Source organism: Podarcis muralis, chromosome 3 (genome assembly GCF_964188315.1).
Source record: "Podarcis muralis chromosome 3, rPodMur119.hap1.1, whole genome shotgun sequence".
Taxonomy (NCBI): domain Eukaryota; kingdom Metazoa; phylum Chordata; class Lepidosauria; order Squamata; family Lacertidae; genus Podarcis; species Podarcis muralis.
Genome location: NC_135657.1, coordinates 48,908,456 through 48,933,761, shown reverse-complemented (window position 1 = coordinate 48,933,761; position 25,306 = coordinate 48,908,456). Strand labels below are relative to the sequence as shown.

At 42.1% G+C, this 25,306-nt stretch overlaps 1 protein-coding gene across 1 annotated transcript in view; it reads right to left on the bottom strand.

Annotated features, from left to right (window-relative positions):
* THBS2 (thrombospondin 2) overlaps window positions 1–25,306 on the bottom strand; it is a 47,264-nt gene that overhangs the window by 11,400 nt on the left and 10,558 nt on the right. The window contains exons 5-17 of the mRNA XM_028723936.2: window positions 22,444–22,637; window positions 20,356–20,499; window positions 19,165–19,261; window positions 17,585–17,755; window positions 16,928–17,104; window positions 14,680–14,853; window positions 13,825–13,952; window positions 13,533–13,685; window positions 11,372–11,590; window positions 9,985–10,092; window positions 9,323–9,482; window positions 5,191–5,309; window positions 2,670–2,904 (exon numbers count right to left, since the gene is read on the bottom strand). Coding sequence (XP_028579769.2) covers window positions 2,670–2,904; window positions 5,191–5,309; window positions 9,323–9,482; window positions 9,985–10,092; window positions 11,372–11,590; window positions 13,533–13,685; window positions 13,825–13,952; window positions 14,680–14,853; window positions 16,928–17,104; window positions 17,585–17,755; window positions 19,165–19,261; window positions 20,356–20,499; window positions 22,444–22,637 — 2,079 coding nt within the window. The remainder of the gene's footprint in view (window positions 1–2,669; window positions 2,905–5,190; window positions 5,310–9,322; window positions 9,483–9,984; window positions 10,093–11,371; window positions 11,591–13,532; window positions 13,686–13,824; window positions 13,953–14,679; window positions 14,854–16,927; window positions 17,105–17,584; window positions 17,756–19,164; window positions 19,262–20,355; window positions 20,500–22,443; window positions 22,638–25,306) is intronic.

Sequence of the window (25,306 nt, the reverse complement as noted above, 5' to 3'; positions counted from 1 at the left end):
TTTATTTATGAGAGACTGTGTGAGGGAGGGAAGGAGGGAGAGCAGTGATAAGCTATGGGATAAATAATCATTCCCCCCCCCCCTAAAACTTGGAATGTGGCTATAATGAAATCTTGAGTGATTAATGTGGTATTTAAGACAGAGCCATTCAAGTGAACAGAGACTGCAACCACCAGATCTGTTATAAGGAAGCCCTGCTGTTGGCAGTGTGGTAAATACTTTGCAAGCTGTGTGTCCTAGAATGTAATATTTATACTGGTTTGGGTTAAAGAGTTATTTGGGTTGAAGAACAGTAGACATTCAAATAAATGTCAAAACAACAAAACTGAAATGTCACAAATATGTTTTCTGTGTTCACAGACAACATGCAAATCCTGTTCCACAAGTCCTTTTGAAAGGCGAGCGTAAAAATTCTACATTTCCCCCAAACTTTTTTCTTTGATAAGGAAATACAATTCCTGTGTTTCTGTCCAATCATGAGGACACTAAACTTGGGGGGGGGGGAGAGAATGATGAGAATCTCAGCCAATTATGTTTTTGCAGATTCACTTATTGTTTTCTGCATTCATTTCTCTTATCAGTAGAGACTCCTACCACATGTTTCGCAGGCATGTTTCATTAGAACACTGTCTCTCTACTCCAATCTTCTATTCTAATCCTCAAGGACAGACTTTGTTATGGAACTGCCAAAAAAGTTCTTTTAAAAAAAATATGGAGTCAAGCATCTCAGATGCTTTTTGTAGTTCATCTCTGTGAGAAAATGGCTCCACATTCCACGGACTGACTGGCTGGCTGGTTGCCAAGTTGAACTCCAAATTCTGACCAGCTGTATGCTCCTGAACGTGTTTATCTTTACACTTAAGGGGGAAAGTGTATGTTCTCAGTTTTATTCTCTTGCCAACATCAAAGAAGCAATTTCTTTGTCCAAATGAGGTTTTAATTTTTCACCACATATGTTTCTTACGTTCCCTGTGGTGCTGATTGCTGACAAGGCTGTTTTTTTCATCAAAAAGTTTAGAAAGCATCTGCCCCACCAGCCATGACCACAGGCTCCTTGGAGGTCTGCTCTGTGAAAGATGGTTGTTCAGGACACAGTAAAATTCTGCCTTATTTCTTGACCCTAGATTCAAATGGCACTGTGGGGTATCCATCACAGAACAGCTAACTGGTGAGAAATCTAAGCTCCACCTGCTCTGTGTGATTAGAGACGTAACTGGGCAGAATACGTAAGTGGGCAGGATCTGCTGTGGTGTTAACCCCAGAGCCAGTGTTGTGTACTGTCTGCTAAGGAGCAGGAAGAGCCAGATTCAAATTCCCCACTCAGCTATGAGGTCACTGGATGACCTTGAGGCAGCTGGCTTATGGATTGGCTCACTCGTTTTCAAAGCACTACTTTCAAATATATTAAAACTATTTAGTAAGATTACTCCAGGCAGAAAACCCTCATAAAGATTTCAGCAAAAGGATGTGTTTGGGTGTACCTTTGATGAGCTAAGGGATGCTAAACATATTCTTGCATAACTATTTGACTTTTAGAAGACATCTGAAGGCAGTCCTGTTCAGGGAAGTTTTTAATGGTTGTTGTTTTATTGTGTTTTTAATATTTTGTTGGGAGCCGCCCAGAGTGGCTGAGGCAACCCAGTCAGATGGGTGGCTAATAATAGTAATAATAATGATGATGATGATGATGATGCTTTTATTAGTCATCTCACTTCAGTACTCTGTTCAAGCTATAATTCTTTGCAGAAGTTATTAATCCCAGTTTTCTTTCTTAGCTTCTCAAAGAATATTTTATGAAGATGTCTCATAAACAACCTGTACGGATGTTTTTCATTACAGTATTGTCAGATTCTACTACAAAGGGATGCTCTGAGCATCACAAAGCAGTCATGGCCCTCCTGCTTGATCACCTACAAAATCAACTTGCTAATGCCATTGCACTTAAAAGAAGTACACCATTAAAAGGAGACCACCTGTGAATTCTCCAGACCTAGGAATACTTTCAGAACTGCATGCAACACTACAGGCATGCCTGCAGCTGGGTGCGAACACACCTGAACAGGCTCAACTGTGATAGAAACAAGTCAAACTTTGATCAGCTTTCCAACACATATGAACCAGTAGCAGATGCTATGGTAGGGCTGCACTGCTGACCTCCACTCCCTGTGGATGAGTCACTGCTGCAGACCAAGATGGATGGAGAACACTGGCTGAGCCAACCCGGCATTTCTGCTGGCATGTTTTCACTAGGCCAACCTCGCCGCCACCTCCCCTGTCCTGCTTTCAGTCCAAGTACACAGCAATGATTCAGCTGGAGAGAGATCAAGGGCACCACATCATCTACTGCTGGGCTCAGCTTGGATTTAGAGGACCATCTTTAGTCTTCACTGAAGAAACCCCTAAGTCTATGGTACTAACAAATCTACTATGGCATAAGCTTTCGTGGACTGCAGCAGGGAAGGTGGGCTTCTGGCCCTCTAGATGTTGTCAGCTTCCAATTCCCAACAACCTCAGCCAGCATGGTAGAGATGATGTGAGTTGTAGTCTAGCAACATCTGGAGGGGAATAGGTTCTCCATCCCTGGAACACACCATCATATGCCTGAAGGTGACTGTAGCCCACAAAATGATATGCCACCGTATATGTCTTTAAAGTACCCATAGTCTTACCATCGGAATCCTTCTGGTCAGGGTTGTATGTGAGTCGGCAGTTGTCCCGGTCGTCTGGGATGCCATCGTTGTCATCATCAGAATCACAAGCATCTCCTTTACCATCTTTGTCATGGTCAGCCTGATTGGCATTGGAAATGTATGGACAATTGTCTTTGTTATTCTGGTGGCCATCTTCATCTATGTCTTGATTGTTGTCACACTGATCACCAACCAGGTCATTGTCCACATCAGTCTAAAGGTGGGGACAGGAAACAAGATTTGAATTTTTACAAAATGATCACACTGTTAATGGTTCCCTTCAGAAATGTTAATGTATAATGAAGGCAATCTGAAAAGTAATATTCTATAAACATACTGAGATATCCCAGACTTGCAAAATAGATTCTTATTTCAAATTCCTCATTTAAATCTACTGACTCTTAAGCAGATACCCTTAATTACTTACTTTTATTTATCCGTTGTATTTATATCCCACCTATAGCCCTAAAAGCAAACAGATGCAAGCCCATAGCATCCCTGCAATTTTAATGGAAGGAGGAAATGTGTCATTTATCAGAAGTTTGGGAAGCATGGTTTCTACGTGATTTCTTGCATAGAACAGAGGCTGGCTAAGCTGAAGAAGTGGATTATCAGGGTAGGTGGTGATATGCTTGAAGGGATGTTTTCTAACCGATCTTTAACTCATACAATTTTTTCCAACATAACATTAATTCTTCCAGAATCGTGGTCTTTTCTCTCTTTTTTGCATCTGTTTTCATACTGTAAGCATTTGGCATCTGCCCCCAAAGTATCTGTTAAGAAGAGTGCAAGATGAAAATGCAATGCAGGCATTTTAATGAATGAAATTGGTGCCAACACACAGGAAGACCTTTGACGTCCTCAACAGATCTCAGTTCTAGCCTTAGGCCCCTTTGTAAGATTTTGCAGATGAGAAAAGTGGCGCTGCTCTCGTGAGAAACTTCTCTTGCCTAGGCAGCATTCTTATGTTATGAGTGACTGCTATTGACCTCAGCTGCTTTCAGGGTTTTTATGTATATATATGCCCCGAGAAGCCAACGGCAATAACTTTGCGCAATTAGAAATTCCAGACCATTCATCCAAATCAAAGGCAAAGCTGTTGTGTCAGAGCTTTGAAAACTTGAAAAGCTGCACTCTTTCTTTTTTAAAATAACCTGGGCATTCAATTTACCTCAAACCATGCCGCTTGCCACCAACATTTGCCTTTAATATAAACATGTGCCCTGTGACTGAACAGAACCATATTAATTCTACGTAAACTGGGTGGTTTCCCCTCCCACTTCCCGAATAGAATTACAAGTAAGTCTAGAACGTAGCATTTCTGAAATGCAGAGCTGGAAAGCCCATTGTGGTCTGGGAATTGTGTTACCAATTTTAAAGTGCCTGGTGGGCCAAATAAAAAAGCACATACATATACATAATCTCTCTCAGAGGCACACAGTTTGTTTCACACATAAATCTCATGTGCTCCCCAGCTTCTCCTTCATCAGAACCAACCTGGCGAGAAACTAGTGTATATATTGGGGCTTAATTGGGAAAGGGAAACGGGTGACACTGTGGTCTAAACCACTGAACCTCTTGGGCTTGCTGATTAGAAGGTTGACAGTTCGAATCCCCGTGACAGGGTAAGCTCCCGTTGCTCTGTCTCAGCTCCTGCCAACCTAGCACTTCGAAAGCACACTACGTCAAGTACATAAATCGGTACCACTGTGGCAGGAAAGTAAACGGCGTTTCTGTGTGCTCTGGTTTCCGTCGCAGTGTTCCATTGCACCAGAAGTGGTTTAGTCATGCTGGCCACATGACCCTGAAAGCTGTCTGTGGACAAATGCTGGCTCCCTCAGCCTGAAGCGAGATGAGCACCATAGCCCATAGTCAAGTTTGACTGGACTTAACCGTCCAGGGGTCCTTTACCTTTTTTTTTACCTTTAATTGAGAAAATAGCAGGAGATGTTCCTGGGGTGAAACTGGGAGTCAGATTTTCTGAGTTGACATGCACAGGATTCTGGTGGTGCATGACTTGGAACTGAATGTGTGAGCTGCCTCCACTGAAAATATTGCAGGCTGGGAGTGGTGTTGGATGTATGGTGTCACACATACAAGCCATCACCTCACAGGGTTGTTGCTGGATGCATGTATGAACCTGCACTCAAACTAGAAGACTCCCTGTTAGGAAGAGGGATGAAAGACTATTCATGAACAAAAGCTCTCCTTTATTCTTGCTTTCCTGCATCTTGAAACAATCTACCCCCAAAAGCATATAATTGGAACACTGAGTATCTCTGCAATAACAAAAACCTTCTTTACCCCTAAATCCAACCAGGTACGAATTTAGATCTTGAAAAGGGGAGAAAGGAACAACCAGCCTTGCTGAAATATCCTTCAAAGCAGGCAAAAGGCAGCCTGCGTTAATAGTACACAGTACAGTGTAGTGGTACCTCTACAAGGGTGAAGGCAGGGGTTCTTCACATCCATTCAGTCCCCCCATGTATGTGCTACTTACCTGATCAGGATTGTGCACCAGTGGGCAGTTATCGCAGTGATCACCAACTCCGTCTCCATCTGTATCTCTCTGGTCTGTGTTGTAGACATATGGGCAGTTATCGCGTTCATTGAAAACATCTGCCAGGATGGGGGAAAAGCAATTCAAACAAAAGGGTTATGTTCAGATTCCACTTGCATAAAGCAACATGCATTGGTTTCCAAGAAACTAGCACAACCATGAATGAGAATTTCCCCCATTTTTTTCTCATTGAAAACTAAGTGTGTCCAAGAGACAATGATGGGACCATGGTCACCCAGTGAGCTTTTGTATTTAAGCCTGGTCTCTCCATGCTAGGTGGCACACATTATATATTGAACTGATAGCACCACTGCTTTGTCCTTTGCTTGTTACCTGGGGTGTCTTGCTGTGCCTTCCCTAAATTACAACCCCTTTTATACAAGGCTACAAATACTATAAAGTCTGTAGGGTTGTACTAGCTGGTCCCATGGTTGGTGAAATACTTTTAGGATGGATCTTTCCCTAATTCAGCTCTGTGCTGACCCCTCTCTGCCCAACTCTTGGTCACATAAAAGCTTTGCCTGACACATTTTCTGGTGAGAAGGTAAGAACAAAACCATCCTGTTTTGTGACAAATGAATTGATGACCTATCACCTTCCATTCTCAATTGAAGGTAGTCAATTCATCCAGACCTTTCAAGATAGGGCAGTCCAACTTTTCAGATTTTATCCAATTCTGCCCCAAAGTTTTAAAAAAGTTATAGTTCCATGAGTAAAAAAAACCTTTATAAAGTGTCTAACACGAAAGCCTCTAGACCCATTTTCCTGTAATTTAGGAAGCATTACCTCCTAGAGGAGCTAGTATGCCTGCAAATTCCATTCACCTATATGAAAAAGAGGGGAAAACAGCTATATAGACAATAGTGAATGGGAGAGAGTAAGACTCTGATGGGCAGCTTATGAAATAACTTGGACCAAGACAAACAGTTTCCTGAAGCAGCAAAATGAGGTCTGATCCAAATCTTGTGGTTTGTGCAGTCCCCTAGTATATTTTTATTGTTTGAACTCTGTGTAAACAGTCCAGAGGAATCTGTTGATTAGGCGGTCAACAAATGTCCTAAATGAATACTATAAAATTTACTATGAAATGTATCCCCTGAGCTGACCTGAGGTTTGTGCAGATTTCATTTATTTTTTAGTAATAAAAGTTTTTGCTGATTCTTACAATATTTGCAGGAGACGAGAAGAAAACCCTTTCCAGGAATACTGGTTTATGTATTTTTAATTCTTTTTGCAATGATATATATTTTGATTGTAAGCTGCCTTGGATATTTAGATATGTCTAAATAAATAACCATGAGTGTTAATGGAAACTCCAAACTATGGAAAGCCTTCAAGGGTTTTAGATATCTACTGATACACACATCCAACACTTTACACATTTATTGAATCAAATCTGAGGCTTAACAGGGGGTTTTTCTCCAGTGCCGGGATTCATCTGCCAGGAAATGCAGCAGCAACGTCCCTCTAAGGACACTGAAGCTTCTGCTTCCAAGTCATGCCAAAAACCACAAGCCTAGAGGCATTCCAAAAACACCAAAGATATTTAGGTTGGTAGGTTTTTTCAGTACTGGGCTACTGTTCAGGTCAGGTTTGCCAGTTTAATAACCTGAAATGTCACTGTTGGTTTTTTCCTCCTTCCTGAGCCAAAAATGTAACTTGGGATCCTTATTATTCTAGCATCCAAAAGAAATTTCCTTTTTTCTCCCAAGGCGTTTTGGCAAACACATTGGGTGAAGACATTTGATTTGGCTGGCACTTCAAGTGTGGCTCTTCATGCGAGCATATTTGACAGCATAAATAATTAGAAAAAATATGGGTATTGCTGGGCCATAATTTTCATTACTTCTGAAATTATTATATCAAGTGAATGTTATTTTCTTTAAAATGGGACATGGGTTCTTAAAGAGTACCTCTCCCATTATAAGATCATTAAAGACTTGTCAGAGAGACTATGCAAATAGTCCATTCTGTTCCAGAACTGGTTTGAGGAAATGGCAAAACCTTTACCATGAAATTATTTGCCCAGTAAACCCCACCAAACCATAAGTTTTTAGGTACACCACTAAGATTTCTTTTGATTAAGAAGTTTATAAAATTTCTTAAATAAACAAATTAATCTGCATGCTTTTATATGATTATGTAAAATGTTCCCTTCACATTTTTTCCTTTTGAGGTTATATGGTCAGCCGGCTGGTTTTATGGTTAAAAGGGTTTGAGTTTAGTATATTCTAAGGACTATTTGCCAATAAGATGTTATCATTTTAATGATGTTTGCATTTTGGAGTTCCACTTTACCGTGTGTGTGTGTGTGTGTGTGTGTGTGTGTGTTTATATATATACATAATTATATAGATATGTATAATATTTATAGTATAAAAAGCAATATAAAAATCTGTTGGAACAGTTTTAAAGAAAGAAATAGTCTCTAGATACCTGATTTAATACAAATAAATGAAACAAAAAGAAGGGCATAGCCCCACTTTTACATCCCATTTATTGTTATGAACATTATTTAAGCACATGCTTAAATCTCCCATTGAGTTTCTTGCATCTTCAAGGTGTATAAATTTGGCAATTGTGTCTTAGGAGACTTCCATACATGTGATGAAATATTCAGACATAGCAATGGGCGGCACTTATCAGTGCTCTTTGCAAAGACCCGGAAATGAACAGGCCATCCTTTCCAGTTGCAAGCTATTGATCTAATCTCACTTATGAGGTTTATGTGCATGTAGCACTTCTGGACTAAAAACTATGAACATAAATCAAATGCCTCGGGAGTGGGCAACCTGTGACACCAGTCTTCTGCAAGCAATCAGTTCAGACCTCTTATGAGAATGATCTGTCCCCAACAACCCACTGAGTAAGGAGGATTACAGAAAGAGAACAAGTGTCAGAAAGGAGAGCAGGTGGCAGAAAGAGAGAAGGAAAGGCATGTTCTCTCCCCGTTTTGGCTCTAGTGACATCAACCACTGGCATAAGACCCCTGATAGATTACCCCTAAGGGAACGTGGCCCTCAGAAATCATTGCCCACCCAGCCATGCATCCAAATCAGCATTGGATGAGGATGCAAGTCCAAATCCGAATTCACATTCTTGTGTCATTAGTCACACATTAACCGCTTGTTTGCATGTGACTACAGCTGGATCAGAGCTGATATCCATGTGGCCCAAGGAGCACATAAATGCCCTTTATCACCTGCATCCTGAAAAAGCACATTATACTTGCAAAAGTATACAATACGTTGTCATCTAATGGTGCCCTTCTCTTCATGAAAGGAGTCCTTCCATTCATAAAAGGCTCTTTGATTTAGTGGAGTCTCCCATGGACTGAAGTGGGAAGAGGATTATGTGCCCCTCCCCACACAAAAAAATTAAAAATAGTTATGTTCCATGCAGGGGGAAAGGGAAGTTGGCAAAAATTGCCCCCCCCCTTCTGTTCATGGAAGCCAATGTCATTAGTTATGATGTCAGTTCCATCCCAAGCATTCACTTATTATTGTGACAGCAACTCTTAAGGTTGCAAATGAGTTTGGAAACAGTGGGCATAAATAACATACCTGGGTTGGTTGTATCATATGGAAATCAATGGCATATAAATGTATCTAACTTCTGCTAGGGTTACAATGTGTCCTTTTTTTCCAGGACACGTCCTCTTTCAGGGGTAGATTTTTTTAATTTGCCAAAATGTCTCCGGCTATACTTTCTGGATGAGACATAGTAGTAGTAGTAGTAGTAATAATAATAATAATAATAATAATAATAATAATAATAATAATAATAGACATAACTGGTGGTTGAAAATGCTTGCTTTCCTCTTCTCTTCTCCTGCCCCCCTCAGCAATATATCACAGCTTCTATAGCCTACATATAGGAGGGGCATTTAAAATGAGAATCGTCATAGTGTCCTCTTTTTTGCTCTTCAAAATGAGGCAACCCTATCCTTTGCCTTCAATGCATGGATTGATTTGATAGAGTTGTTCACAAGGGTGAGAGCAATAGCTTATTTTGAACCAGTTTCTCCAATGTTGAACAGAAAAAAAATATATGAGAATGAATAAGAATTTACCATCGCCATCAATATCCACTGCACATGCATCGCCCTCTCCATTATTATCGGTGTCAATTTGAGCAGGATTGTGCACGTAGGGGCAATTATCGCAGCGGTCACCAACTTCATCCTTGTCATAATCAAATTGACGAGGGTTAAAAATCAGGGGGCAGTTGTCCTAAAAAAGGAAAAAAGATTAAAGAAAAGAGGTGTAAGCATAGCTCAGAGACCATTATATTTCCAATCAACCTTTTCCCTTTCTGTAAATCCAATAGCATATACCTACTGGGGTTCCCAAGGGTTTCATGTAAATACAGCTAATAATAGTAAATTAGCATCAAATGAGGCATATGTAAGACTATCACTCTCTCACACACTCTGCTTGAGTCAATGTCTTTCAACCTTTCCCCATATGAATACGACAAGCCAACAAAACAGCTGTAAAAATCCCATAGAGTGCACCATTCTTTGAGAATTTCTGTTGGTCTGAAATGTGGAACATGTAATGATCAGCGACATCTGTAAGCAATAGTGGTATCCCAAATGGTACAGTTTAAATTCTGATAGCTGACAACAGACGTAGAGAAATGAGAATGCAGCAAATATACCAACAACTTCTTAATGGTGTCCATATTTATTTCTTCTGAAAGGAGAAGATGGGTTAATGAAAACAAGCTTACTTTATCATCCTCAACACCATCGTTATCATCATCCTCGTCACAGGCGTCTCCCTTTCCATCTTTATCGAAGTCTTCTTGTCCAGAATTAGGCAGAAGAGGACAGTTATCCTGTAAAAACAGACAACCCCAGATTGGCACATGCTTCTATTTCACAAATTGATAATAATGCCAAACTCTGACTAAATGTTTGTATGCCCCTCCGGAGACCAAAATACAGCACTGGGCGAATTCAAAATGGGAATTTTGAAGTCTTTTCTAAAGTCAACATGCATATGTATCCAATTAATTTTCACACACTTTTAGGCAGCCTTTGGTTTGTGTTGGATTATATTGCTAAAGTGGAATGATATCCGATGATGGTTACCACCTTATATTTTTGCTAGATTGCTTTAAAGGAAAGCATTTAACCTTTATTAAATCAACATATGTACTACAAAAATAATGGGTTTGGCTTTTGGGAAGAACCTCCCCTAAATGAATTCCGCATGTTTGAGTTTTGCTTTTTGTCTTTTAATGAAAGCAGTTCTTGATTCTTCTTGAATCAAATGAAGTACGTCCTGGTGACAGGAACCAAAAAGAAAGAAAGAATGAACCATATATGCTGAGTTGGTCACATTAACAAATGAGCAGACATTAGCCAGGGCTGAAAGAATTTGACATCTCAATTGTATGCTCAAGGAACATTTAATACTCCCTCCCTGTTCATGGAAAAGCAGGAAAAGAGAAATCCATTCCTAGATCCATCCCCCAGTCTTATAAAGTCACATTCAGATTCAAGTTACAAGCATTTCTTGCAGTTTAAAGTAAGTTTAAATTAAGGCACAAAATTCTGGTTTGTTTCAATTCAGTTGCTGTTGGGGTGTGATATACTTTGGTGCTGTATTGTTTTTGACTGTATTGGTTTGATAAAGGGTGTCTTCAGCACTTACTCATCTGCTTTTCACTGGTTTATTTGGTTAACCTGTTGAGAGGGTATGTTATCAGTAACCTGACTAAGCCATATTTTGTGATGAAAGGATGTTGTAGCAAGGTGACAGAAGCACTGCCCTTGCATGAAGCAATGAGCTGCCCCGAGACCTCCAGGTATAGGGCAGTATATAAATTTTAACAACAACACATTGTGCATTCAACTATTTCAGTGGAATGTCTATCCAGTCATATCTTTTTGGTGGATCATAAGAGGAATATAATTTTGGTAGACTAGGAGCCCAAAATGGACAGATTCTCTAAACTGAGAGACCTACCAACCTTGGAAAAATATTTATTTCAACAGTGGCCTAACAAATGGTTCAGAAAATGATGGTCACTGGAGGCTATCACTAGACTTGCCCTTCATTCACTGCCCTTCAGTGAGACATTTATGGCATTTCCATTGCTTCTTACTTACTTTTATGCAGTGATAAGTTGCATTGGCAGCACAGACCAAGTTATGATTGGGCCATCCATCCAGATCAGAATCTTCACCACAAATGAATCCATCACCAGCATAGCCTGTCCTACATTCACACTTGTACATGGGGTCACTGAAATGCCCAAGGTAGATGCACTCAGCTGACCTGTGACAGTTGTGTGTCTTGTCTTTGCAAGGATTGGCAGGTTCACATACCTGAAAAAGCAAATCATAATCATTCAGACCATGCTTCTGTAGGGGCATAAGGGTACTGCAGGTCTGGGGCTAAATTAAGCTAAGTCAACTGCAGCACCAGACCCCAGCTAAATTGGAGGAGGAGACAGTGATGCTTTGATGCAAGGTATCCCATTTTATTTTCTCTAAATAAATGTATTATGAGCTACAGGGACATGCGCTTGTTTATTATATATTTGCTTTGGTGTCATCCTCATCGTAGCAAGTTACAATACTTGAAAAGAATTTGCAGGATGCTTTTTGCAGTACAGGTGACTTTAGGAACAGAACAATATATGGTGGCTGGGACCAGGAAAACCTGCCTGGAATGGCTGGGACCACAACAGTATCTGTGGGTGAGAATTGTGATAACAACACAAGAGAAGAGATGCTTTGGCTGGCAAGACCTACTCAGTTCCACATAGTGCTGGAAAAGCCATTCAAAGCCAAATTTGAATTCAACTAAGTTGGCCATAAATGTCTGTTTTTCAAATGCCTCATTTTAAACAGTTTTCAGTACCGATAGTCAAGCAGGCAACACACTCAAATGACACATGAAGCATCCAAAATATCTGATTATTCAGAAGAGTAGATAAACAGCGGTTTTAGTTTCCCATAATATTGTTGAGCTTTGAGCCACACATCCTTTAGCTGGGCTCAGATTTAACAACCTTTTATTAAAATCCTGGGCAGAGCCTCAAGGAACATTTCCTTGCTGACTGAGCTAATTAGCTGCACACGTTTGTCAATGCAGTAATTATGAATAATGCTTTATTTAACTAAAGGGTCGCCTTAAGCAGAATTTTACATTACTTCACAAAATTCTCTTACATCTGCTGATTCTGGATGTCATTAACTAACGTAAATCAACCCCACCCATTTCCTTTGCAGCAGTTTCAGGATGTAGCACCAAACCAGCTATTTAGCTGCCTTTGGGTTTTTGTTTTTGTTTTTACATAGAGAGACAGCCTAATGGACTGTGATTTCTTTTCCACAAGTCCTGACTGGTACTTCTGTATTGCTATTGTCTTGATTGACAGCTTTGCTAGAGTAGTTTAACATTAACGGATGTTTCACATTTAGACTTCACAAACCGTGTCAGCCAGAACACGGAGAACTATGAAGGGACTGAGTAAAACACAATGAAACTATTTTAAAATGAGGGTGGGGAATGTCTTTTTATCAAATCTAATTTAGTTGCATTTTTTCGTGTTCACTGAATAAAGATCTCCCCAAAGTGACCTATTTCATACAGAGTGTGTCAAACAATCCCTTATATTAATTGTGCTGGTTCTCAAGTGCAATGCATTAAGAATATGTTAGTGAAGAACCTGTGGCTGAAGGGCTAACATAAGAACAGGCTTTCTGGATCAGACCCATCTGCTCCAGCATTTTGTTCTCACAAGATGAGCATGGGAAGCCCAGAAACAGAACATGAGCGCGAGAGCACTCTCCCTGTTTGTGTTCAGTCAGAGAGGCATATTGCCTTTGTTACTGAGGGTAATATATAGCTATCACAACTAGTAGCCTTTCCATAGATTTCTCTAATCCCATTTAAAATTAATCCAAGTTAGCGGCCATCATTACATCCTGTGCTATATGAAGAATTAATCCCTCTCCGCTTATGTACTGTTACACCTTCTTGGCCCTTTTCAATTGGCCCTAATCTTTTCCCCTTTTTTTAATATAAAGAAATGACTTTTGAGATCTATTTATTAAAAAGTTTGGAGTGGTTTTGAATGCCAGGTTTCCAATCTAAGGGGTACATTATAAACATGCAAGCTGCACTCTTGCTCATTTCGAGATGCTCCAAGACAATGAAGTCTTTAGGACTGATACTTCATCACCCTCTTTGTGCCATACTTTCATAGCAGATGTATCACATTTTCCACCCCGTTACTGGCCTTCTTTCAACAGCACTTACTTGTTTTTCTTTCTTGGCAGCCTCTAGGCCCACCCCATAAGGCTGACTTCCTTTGTAGCGAGGAGGGCATGGCAAGCAATGGAATCCAGGATTGGTGTTTACACAACGGTGGTTCTGATTTAACTTAAAGCAAACGTCTGGCACTACTGCACACTGCAAAAAACAAAGACACACACACAACCAGAAAGAAGTATTGAGTTATATCACTGAGGAACCTCCAACGAAGTTGGCTAAGTGTTTCCATTGGGTGGGGTCAAAGCGGCATTTCTGTATGAACCAAAACTGTGTCTACCTCATCAAGGTCTTCACAGACTGTTCCGTTTCCAAGGTAACCAGCAGGGCATGCACCACATGACCAAGAACCATCCGGGAAGCTGTTGCATTCTGCTCCGGGAAAGCAAGGGTTTGACAAACATCCATCTGCCAAAGCAAAGGGAAAGAGCATTAATTGTGTCCGTACTAAGCCAATCTCCTTATCTGAATACAGAGGAAGAAAAACAGCTTTACATCATTTCTATATGAAATCTCCCCACACACTTCAAAGCAACTGTATTAAAATTTACTACAAATATATTTTATACCAGTCCCAGATAGACGATGCCAAAAGGACAAGTTGTATATGAAGGCACAGCAGTAAGGATGGAGTATGTCTGAAACTGCCTAGCTCAAAATGTCTACTCCAGACCAGAAGCTACTCTCCAGTTTCAGGCAGGTGCCTTTCTTAGCACTCTCAGCCAAGATCCTTTTAACTGGAGATGGCAGTGACTGAATCTCAGAGAAGGAATTCAATATAGCATTAAGGAAATTGTTCTGTCAGGCTTGTGCTAGAGTAGCAATCTCTCCTCTCCTTCCCCCATGCACTGTTCTTGGTGTTCTTCTGACACACACATCCCAAGCCAATCAGCGGGAGTGGGGAGAAAGCCCCATTGTGCTGGCAAAAGTCCTTGTGTGAGCTTCCACAAGCAAGACCCATTAGTTGAACCCAGCCCAAAGTCTGCTGCATACAAATCCTATGTTCTGCCACTGTGCAGTTGCTGCTCCAAAAATCTTAGGCTGATCTAGCAGAATGGTTTGGAGAACCAGATCCCATGTGAGGCATGAAGTATACTTGGGTATCTTTGTTTAATCCAGCACATTCCACACTCACCTATTGGACAATCCTGTTTGTTGCACATATCATGCTGAATGACATCTCCCATACATGCCTTTCCACCATACTGAGGCTCTGGGCTGTTGCAGAGACGAGATCTTTCCCGAATGCCTCCGCCACAGGTAACAGTGCATGCAGACCAAGGAGACCAAGGGCTCCATCGACCATTGACTGGAGTAGGACAGACAACAGAAAAAATTAGCATGGGCAAACACAGTACAGTCAAGAAAAGAAAACAAAACACTGACCACACAGAGTGGTGTCATTCAGTGATTCAAGAAGTTATTTCACCTGGCCACTTCACTAGTACAATGAATACAAATTGTCTTTCTGGTCTAGTCAAAGAACCTGAAAAGAATCTGCTCAAATTGAAAATCTGCTCAAATTGCAAACTCTGTTTTGGCCATTATCCACAATCCTCCTACTCAGAAGTACCCCATTCACTTCAATGGGGCAACTAAAACAAAAGGGTTATAGATGGCAGCCTCTTCAGTCCCCTGGATCCAATAAGACAAGTGGCAGTCTGGAAGGAATGCATATTTTTGCTCACATAGTAATCTATCCCAGCTTTCTCTCCACATGACTTTGCCCATGCATATATACAAATACATGCAACAAATCCGAATTATGTCGTTTTCATAGAAAAGACCCTGGGTGTGATTTTGCAAGTGGGATTCAGATGCACCCTGGCAAATTCAAATTGCACAATCAAAGTAGATTTGGTGCTCTTGCACAACAAATCTGCTTTACCCTCACACCCTCCACCACCACCACCCCAAAAAACCCAATACATTTTGCAGTACAGAAATTGATGGAGGAAAGATCTGGAAGATGTTGTTATAAAGTTATAAATCAGAATGAATGCTCACTATAAAGCTGACATTGTCTAACCTCCCTGCAAACTGTAGGCGAACAAATCAGGAAGAATGATCAACAAATAGGTTGTGAAGAAGCAATTAGTAGTTGAAAAGTAGATATCAGTTTTTCAAAATATTGCACATCCTCAGGCTATAGCAGTTTCAGCCCATTTTCATTGAAGTAAAGATAATAGAAAGATGCAAATTTCATGACAGAGACTGAGGTTCTTCTATTTGAATTTCATTACTGGTTAAATATGGAACTGTAGATTTCACTCTCCTGCTAGAACATGCTTTTCATGTAGATGTTGTTAAACTCAAATAATGAGAATAATGTTAGGCTTTCACTATAGAACATCAATTGTAGAACATCTACACTATCCAATATAAACCTAGGAAACCTCTGAGCAAATAGTGGACACCTACATAGGTGAGTTCCATTAATTTCAGTGGGTCTTACTGTCTCGTAAATGTGCACAGAAATGCAGCCTAAGTCTAGTAGAATGTTATGATATTCTATTCAGTAGTGGACCATGTGGTGGGGCACCATCAGTCACCTGACTTCTGCATCGCTACCTCTTACCAGGAATGGGAGGCAGTAGAGTGAGTTGGTCTGGTGTTCTCACTGGTGCATTTCCACCATGCCAACTCATGCTTCCCCCCTCTACCTCCTGATAGACCAGAGGTCAGATGAATGATGCCACCACACCACCTGTTACATAATCTATTTATTGCCTTGCACAGTAACTAGCTTTCCAGAAGGGGTACTTTGAAAAGTGAGTAAAAAGTTGCCCATTCAAGGCAGACCCTCTAAAATAGTGTGCCGGAAAGTTCTACTGCCATAGATTCCTTTATGGCATGCATACTTTTTATCACTTTATCTGAAGGGCCAAGTATAATAATAATAATAATAATTTATTATTTATACCCCGCCCATCTGGCTGGGCCTCCCCAGCCACTCTGGGCGGCTTCCATAAAAACCACAAATACAGTAAAATATCACACGTTAAAAACTTCCCTGAACAGGGCTGCCTTAAGATGTCTTCTGAATGTCAGGTAGTTGTTTATCGCTTTGACATCTGCTGGAAGGGCGTTCCACAGGGCGGGCGCCACTACCGAGAAGGCCCTCTGCCTGGTTCCCTGTAGCTTTGCTTCTCGCAATGAGGGAACCGCCAGAAGGCCCTCGGCGCTGGACCTCAGCATCCGGGCAGAATGATGGGGGTGGAGACGCTCCTTCAGGTATACTGGACCGAGTAGATGTGGATTCAGTCTAATAGAGCCCCAGTTGCTGATCCCAAATGTATAGGATAGGTTCTTTCAGCTTGAGTAATGTTGACATCTAGACTACAGCCTTATCAGAGGCTGAGAATTCAAACCAAAACACTTACTCGGACATGGGACTCCTTCACATTCTTTTGTTTCCCTTCCGCTTCCTTTGCAGCCTTTCCCACCCATCTGTGGGATGGGGGAATTGCAGAGACGTATGCGAGTTATGTTGCCTACCCCGCAGGTCACAGAACAGGAAGACCAAGGGGACCAGTGGCTCCAGCCGCCATCTTGCCGTACTGATCAAGGAGAGAAAAAGAATCACAGTTCAAGGCCCTGTCCCTAAATCCTCAAAGGCTCTAATGGAAATTCCCCTTTAATGGCTAGCAACATAAGGAAAACTGTATCTGCAGTACAAATACCAATGGCAGCTGTGATTAACTGACAGTCCACACCAACTTTCAGCCATGTCTATCAGTGTCAAAGTGGCCATATGTTTACCGCCCCCATGTGTTAACCTTAGCTGGATAGTCCTATGTGGGCCACAAAGAGCAGTGCTCTCACCTATCAATTATCTATTATCTACCTCTTTGCCTTGTGGGTAAGGGGAGTAGTTCAGGTCACATCTTAACATCTGATGAATCTAAAAAAAAATGTCACATGAGCTTTTTCATGCGTGGATGTGTTTCTTTTGCATACAGGATTGATTCCAGGTTAGTAGCATTTGAGAAGCAAAGGAGAAGTTACAAAGATAAAAGCTTGACATTACAAACACTCACTGCGATTGTCGCATTTCCCGAGGGAACATGTTCTTGTTTGAATGGAGGGCCCTCGGCAAGTATTGCTGGTGACATCGCATGACCTTCCTCGTTGCTGGGTTCCAGATCCACAAGTGACAGAGCATTCTGTCCATTCAGACCAGGGTGACCAGCCTTCTTCACTGTCGTCAGCTGCAAATCAGAAGAATCATAGAGGTGCCCTGAACTGTCTTGTTCACATGTAAAAGCCTGCTGGAATTTGCAGATACATTAGGGAGCCAAAAAATAAGCCAAAATAAACAGGTGAACCAATGCATCTGTTGGGTTAGCTCTTCAAAGCTTAAGCCCATATACAGCCTGAAGCACTGAATAGACACAGCCCAACCAGCTACACATTATTATTGTTGGCATTGTTTGTCTTACACATCACTCTCAAAGCATATTGTCCATTTGGTCTGTAAAGCTATGTGCTCCAATAGTGTTCTGTGCTGGGGCTGCTCACAAGTATTCAAATTCTGGACAATTGTCAAGAAATGACCAAAATACTCAAACATCACATTCCAACCTCACTGCCACTTTGTTTACAAAATCTATGGGACAAACAATTTGAAAGGTTTCAGCTCTCAGGACCTCTTGACGTGGCTACTAGTGGCTGCCAAAACCTCAGTTGCCCCCAAATGGAAAACCTTACAGGACTTGTGACATTCACTTTAGTATAATAATATGTGGATTTTAACTGAAAAAAAGAACTCATAAATTACATGTTGCCAAAGCTTGATGGACCCTGGAAAAATTCTATGCGGTTTGGTGGGAATTTATCTTATGACACAAAGGACTCCCTCTGCACAGTGCAATGTGATATGTAGATTTCCTAATGGTCTTAAGTACTGTACCAACTTAATATTAAGTCTCTCCCAGATATACTGTGTTGCTTTTTTGTTCCTCTGTTATTTTTGTTTGATTTACTTCAATAACATCTTCTTTTTAAGTGTCCCATTTGAGAATTTGCTCTCCACATGCAAATATCTCTCCTCTCTGAGAGAAAGGTAGTTTCTCAAGGCTTCTCACTGATATACTTGGTTTGTTCACATGGAACGTGAGTATCACACAGGAGTAAACCGGCAACCTCTTCCCCTTGTAAAAACTGAAGTGGGAAATCCCTGTATGAAGATGATCACTTCAATATGGACTACAGCTCCCATCAGCCCTGACTCCTGGCCATGCTGGCTGAGGCTGGTGGGAGTTACAGTTCAGCAATAACTGGAGGGTCACAGGTTCCCTATCCCTGCCTTAGCATAATGGCAATCATCCCAGAAGTCAGAAACCTTGCACCTCTCCTGCTCCTCCTTCTGTCATATGTTATTCCCTGCGGTACTTTCATCAAATGAAGAAAATGATGCAGGTGGCAAGACATTCAGGGATCAGCCAAGCAGTAACAGCACATAGTGTATAGCTAGTTAAGTGTGCAACACTGACATAGGAAGTCTAGCTGGAATCATCTGCAGCCTTGCTCTTTGAAGACCCAGCAAGAGGTATTCAAGCTGAGACTTCTCTACTATGCAAGCTTTTAACAAGAAGCTATCCTTGCATGCCATACTTACAGTGAGAGCAGACAGGGCAGCACTCGCCATCAATAAAAGTGGGGCTGACACAGTGAACAGCTGGGCATGTGATTTTATTGCATATCGTTTTAGAGTTCTGTATGTGCAAAGGGGGGGAAAACACATGGAACCATTACTCCAATATCAGTCAATCTAAATACCCTATCTCTTGGCAGGACATTCTTCAAATGAAGGAAAAAGTAATATAATCATAGAATTGCAGAGTTGGGCAGGATCCAAGGGTCCTCCAGGCCAACCCTCTGAAATGCAAAATGTTCATTGCAGGGATTATGCTTGAGTACCTAAGTTTGCCTTATTGACAAAAGATGCACATCAAAAAGTGCAACTGGCACCATGCTATTTTCCATCAGAGACTTATGCAACTGGCAATATGAGATGCCACACAGAAGAACGGGCTATAACACCCTCTAGTCGATCAGTAATAAAGCTTGTAGTTTTGCATCAGTGACAGCAGGTGGGCCAAACTGTACAGCTGCATCCCCATTAGGGCTGATGACGCCAGATTTAGTTAGTGGTGCAGCATGAGGGAGGGACAAGGGTTCTGGCTACTAAAGGCCAAGGAATTCAACATGGGGTGAGGTGAGCAGATTGCCTTTCTTCGCCACTCTGCAGCTCCTTACATTCCTCCAAAATCTGCTCTGGAGGGTTATGGAAGAGGAAGGGGAAATCCCATTGCATGAGTGGCAGTCTGCTCCACTGATGTATTGATTCAACCCCAAGAATATGTGGCCATCCATCATAACAGTTTATCAAAGGCACCCTGCCAAATACATAATAATAATAAATTGAAATTACAGGGCAGTGCAAAGCCCAACAGAAAGAGATTGGTGCCTATTAAAATAGCCCATTACAGTGGTACCTTGGTTCCCGAATGGCTTGGCTCCTGAACAAATTGGCTCCCGAATGTCGCAAACCCAGAAGTAAGTGTTCCAGCTTGCAAAAGTTTTTTGGAAGCCAAATGTCCGTTTCAGCTGTCGACATTGTTTCCGGGGCCAATCAGCCAATCAGAAGCCGTGCCTTGGTTTGCGAACGTTTTGGAAGTCAAACAGACTTCCAGAATGGATTGATTTTGAGAACCAAGGTACCAATGTACTCCTGATTGGATGCAGAGCTGAAAAGAAACTCCTTGTGATTGGGTGGGGAAGAGTAAATGATTCATTGATGCCTTACCTGGCAGTGACATTTCGTGCAGCTGTCCACAACCCAATGCGAATTATTCATAAACTCACGGCCATCTTGCCAGCAAGCCGACTGGTTCTTGAGTGTTTTGTTGGGGCCAAGCAGTTCCGACACAATTTTCTCATTCACCTCAGACTGTACAATGAAACAGGTAGTGATGAATTGGCCGTTTTGCAATGCACCATAGTCAGAGAAGCGTGAAACTCTCACTAACCCTCAGCATAGAAAGCTAGGCTGCTCAGAACAGATTCCTTCTTTCACCCAGCTAAACTGAGCCAGAAAAGAAGCAAACAATTCAGTGAGTGCACTATTCCTCTGGGCGCAAACGTCCCAGCTAATGTTACAATCTGGGCTTGCAGTGCTTACACAGATCTCCATAAATTCTACTGAAGAGATTGTCTTCCAGTATCACTCATCTTCCTTAAAATGGAAGATGATTTCACTCTTGAGACATGTGCTAGACTACTTCAGGTCTATTTCAAATATGTGAAGTTGATTCATAACACAGACTGAAGCAGACAATGGAACAAAAGCCAGGCAATGACAAACAAGGCACATTCATGTATTTTCTATATGATTTATCAAGGTGCCTGCATATGCATTAACACTGTGCAATGATCAGGGCTGGCCTGATGACTTCATGAGGTGGGGTGAAGCAGCCACCTCAGAAGGTGGGAGCCAAAATCTTGCGAGATCTCACAGAGTACAAGAGATTTGGTGATTTTCAGTGAACTCTCATGAGATCTCGCTGGATATTGATGCTGATGTCAATGCTGCTTCTCTGCAGTGGCACAGTGCAGCAGGCACTTTCCATGTCACCTCAAGTGGCAAACTGGGACATGCCACCCCTGGCAGTGGTAGTATGTGCAGCACACAAATACTTTAAGGATTAGCCACCAAGAGCCTTTCCAGGGACTACGGTTTTCCAGGAGATGGGTAGGCATGGAACTGGGTAGGGGGTCATTTATCCTTCCCTCATCTGCCCCTGTGACGTTGTCCCAGAAGGCACAGCTACCTACCAGCAAGCCCCTGCGTCCCAGTAGACTCCTAAATGCAGTTGCTGGAATGCAATATTTGCACCAGCAAGTGCAATAGTACCCCACATGTGGTGGAGAGGGCAGTTTTGCCAGTGTCACACAGGTATCTAGATGGTGCCAAATCACCTGGCACTAACCTAACCACACCATTTGAGCATGGAGGCAAATCTAGTCCTATCAATTGTCACCGTCTCTCTCCACCCTTTCTCTCCCTTTCCCCCAAACCCTGGGGCCTGTGTGTTCATCCTTTCTCAGACAACTGGAAAAAAATATCACCCAGCTGTCTCCCACGACAAAGTATTGTCTTAGCAGCATCAATGCTGCCCTTAATGTGGTTCACACGAATCATTCCATGTACTGAAAAAGCATATGGAAGCCGGGTGCAGAGCCCGGCAGTCTAGCCCATCATTGTCATGCTCTACGGATGTCTGCTTGTTCAACAGATGACAGGAGTTCTCCCCACCTACAGATGTAAGCTGGTATAGCTCTTTTTCGTGAGCAGGGACCCTGCCCAATGAAGGTCCCCCTCCTTGCATGGCTGAGATCTACAGTACTCATGTGCACACATATAGCACCTTGCAATGTCTTTCAACTTGTGTGTTGGGCAGCACACAAACACATTCAAAGCCCCAACAGGCTATCTGGCTGAAGATTGCTAACTGATTGTTGGGTGGGGGGAGAATGGAATGGAACATCCTGAAGAAGGGCATGGCTGGATGGCTGGAACCTAGAACAGAAGCCACCCCACCCTTTCACAGCACTCAGAATGTTCTACCTAGTGTGTCCTCCCATAACATGGGAAGCTCCTGAGGTGACATCAGAACTAATGCACCATCCCACTATTCTCAGACAATTTTCATACTTTGGTATGTTTCCAACATGTATAAGTGTTCTCTTTATCAGTGTCTGGTAGATACCCAAACAAAGGGTTTATTGTAGTGCCAGTAACTTGACTGTTCAATTTGTTGCTGCTAATCTTGAGGAGCAATCGCTGCAAATGAGTGACCAGACATCTAGAGCAGAACACACTGGTGATACCTACCACTTTTTCTAACTTTTCTGTTAAGCTGTTGACAACAATACGCAGTCCAGTGAGTTCCGTAAACATAGACCCTAGCTCTTCACAAGAGCGATCACAGAATTCTGCCTTTTTCTCTGTGTTTTCACCAACATACTCTGTCATGACAGAAGGAAGGTGAAGGATCTCAGTGCTCTCGTTGATTGTGTTCACTTCAGCTGGAAGGGAGGAAGTAAAATAAAACCCATTACGTATATGCAACAGCTTTTCCCTGATTACAACTTTTGGCTCAAATTATACATTGGTACTAAAGGTGGATTGTAACTGTATCTCTCTTGGAGCAAGTTTGATGCCAAATTATACTCAAGGGTATAACAGAAGGATTGGATGTCAGTCCCTTCCAATTATAGTCATTCCTTTTCACAGTTTAGATTCCAGCTCTCAAAGAGGTCTGCAGGTTTAGAGGCAATGGAGAAGTCTTTTAGGAACACAGGACAGGGCAATTGAACATATGCAATGTTAAATACTATCCACTTAAAAGCTTAAGTATGGCTGATTGACATCTGATGCCCTTTTAAATGCGTTGTGGGAAGGGGGGTTATTGGTTTGCTTTTGATTTTTATTACGTATTTTGTGGTTTTTATATTGTAATTTTATGCTGTGAACCACCCTGAGATCTACGGATAAAGGGTGGTACAAATATGGTGGTGGTGGTGGTGGTGATGATGATGATGATGAAGTATCACATGTTCCCAGGGTTTCATGATCACTCTGGCAGGGGGGCAAGAATGGGTTTAATGCTTGTTGACATTTTAGTCCCAAAGAATTATAAGAACACAGTGCTGATAAGATGAACATTTTGGCTTGATTACCGGTAATTGAAAGCAATAGCTATAGGTATAAGCAGTGGCAAGAAGCCACAAAAAAGGATGAATTAAGACTGCAACCCTATGCACCTTTAGTTGGGAGTAGGGCCCATTAAACAAAGTGCAACTTAATTCTGAGTAAATGTGCATAGGCTTTTACTTGCAAGGTTCTTTTTTCAGGGGATGTTATTCTCTCCGAGCACTACTTTCTGGCTTCCAAAATTAAGGAAGTAAAGGTTCAGCGTAGCCCTACCCAGCACAATTTATTTTAAATGTGTGTCTGAAGGGAATGAAGAAGCACAAGCAGCATAGCTTCTTCAAAGCAGACGCATTTGCAGCAGATGCTTTTGCAGGCAGCAATATACGTCAATCAAAGCATACTTGCTGCTGGCACAGTGCTTATGCCAAAAGAGCATGTACTGACAACATAACCAGACTGTAAACTCAGGGACACTTCCTCCCCTAGTTGTTATGTTTCTTGGCCAAAACCAGATCACTGAACGGGGAAAGAGTAGCAAGCATTTCCCTTGCACGCACGGAGCTGTGTTACTGTCATCCTCTTGGAGTCTCAGCCACGTATTTAAAAATAGTGCAAATTCAGATGACATGCATCTCATTGTAGATATGCAAGAGGATACTCTGATACCTTTACATCATTATGATTTGGGGCAACTATCAGTATGACCTATAGGAACTCATCTTTTATTGCTGAGGTGGTCACTTCCCACATTCTTGGGAGCCACTGCAATATTCAGAGAGCAGTTGGGGGGCTAAAAGTTTATTTTGCTGCACAAACTCCCCCCCTCATGAGTGGAGAGACCCTACAATAAAACTGGCACAATTTGGCTGTAAATGGAGTGCACATCATCAGGTACAGCATACTATATACTAAATCACAAGCAGAAATAAATGCTGTATTCCTGTACATCAGGGATCGGAAACTTGTGGACCTCCAGATGTTGCTGGACTTCCAGGTGTTGCTGGACTCCAACTTCCATCAGCTCCAGGCAACATGACCAATGATCAGAGATTATGGGACCTGGAGTCCAACCACATCTGGCAAGCCACCCCTGCTATGCTATTGGAGCAAGCTGCGCTCCTACCACTCATCAGGTTGAGGGCATTGAACACTTCATAGGCCACAGGCAAGCATGGCCATCCCCATTCTATGATGTCAGGTAGATGCTATGCCAGGGAGGACGTCCTACTGAAATTGGTGTGTGGTATATAACTGCTGTGTCCCAGCAGTGCAAGAATCTCCATTTGTGTAACAGGACTTTCCCCATTCTCTCCCCAGTGCTTCCCATGCTTTCCCCAAATCTGCTCCAGAGGGGAACCCCTAGGACAGATTTAGGGGGAAACAGGGGAGGAAAGCAGGAAACATCCCACTTTTCCAGGAGAAATCTTTGCACTGACAGAAAGAGAGACTTAGCACTACATTGGCTTCCACCCACTGGGACCTACTTCTGAGTAAGCATGTAGGCTTGATCTGCACATCATACCTCACATATTTTCACTAAAACTGATGTTCCTTAGGTACCCTCAAGAAACACTAAAGCAGCCCCATGTTTAGTGGTGGTGAACAGAATATAAACTTATTTACCAAACGCCATTGCATGATAAAGGCCTCGTTCGCAGTAAGGATTACCAGGACCACACAAACATGTGGTCTCCCAGAGAAAAGCTCATAGCTACCTTGCTGATCCCTGGTCTTTTTTACTCCTGTACTTTGCTGAGCTAAAACAAGGTTTGGCTTCGCATGTTGGGCAAACCCAGGCTCATAGTTTAGCTCTCTCCTTGCGACCCATGAGCTGCAGCTAAGAATAAACCTTGACGGTACCTTAGGCTTAGTGAGGAGAGAGCTTAACCATAAGTCCTGGTTCAGACAACACAGGATGCCATACCACGGCTTAGTTCATCACAGTGTGGGATGAGGAACAAAAAAGACCAGGAAGGAGCAAAGCAGCCGAGAGCTCGTCTTGAGGAGCCTACACATTCATGTGGCCTCAATAAGATGCAAA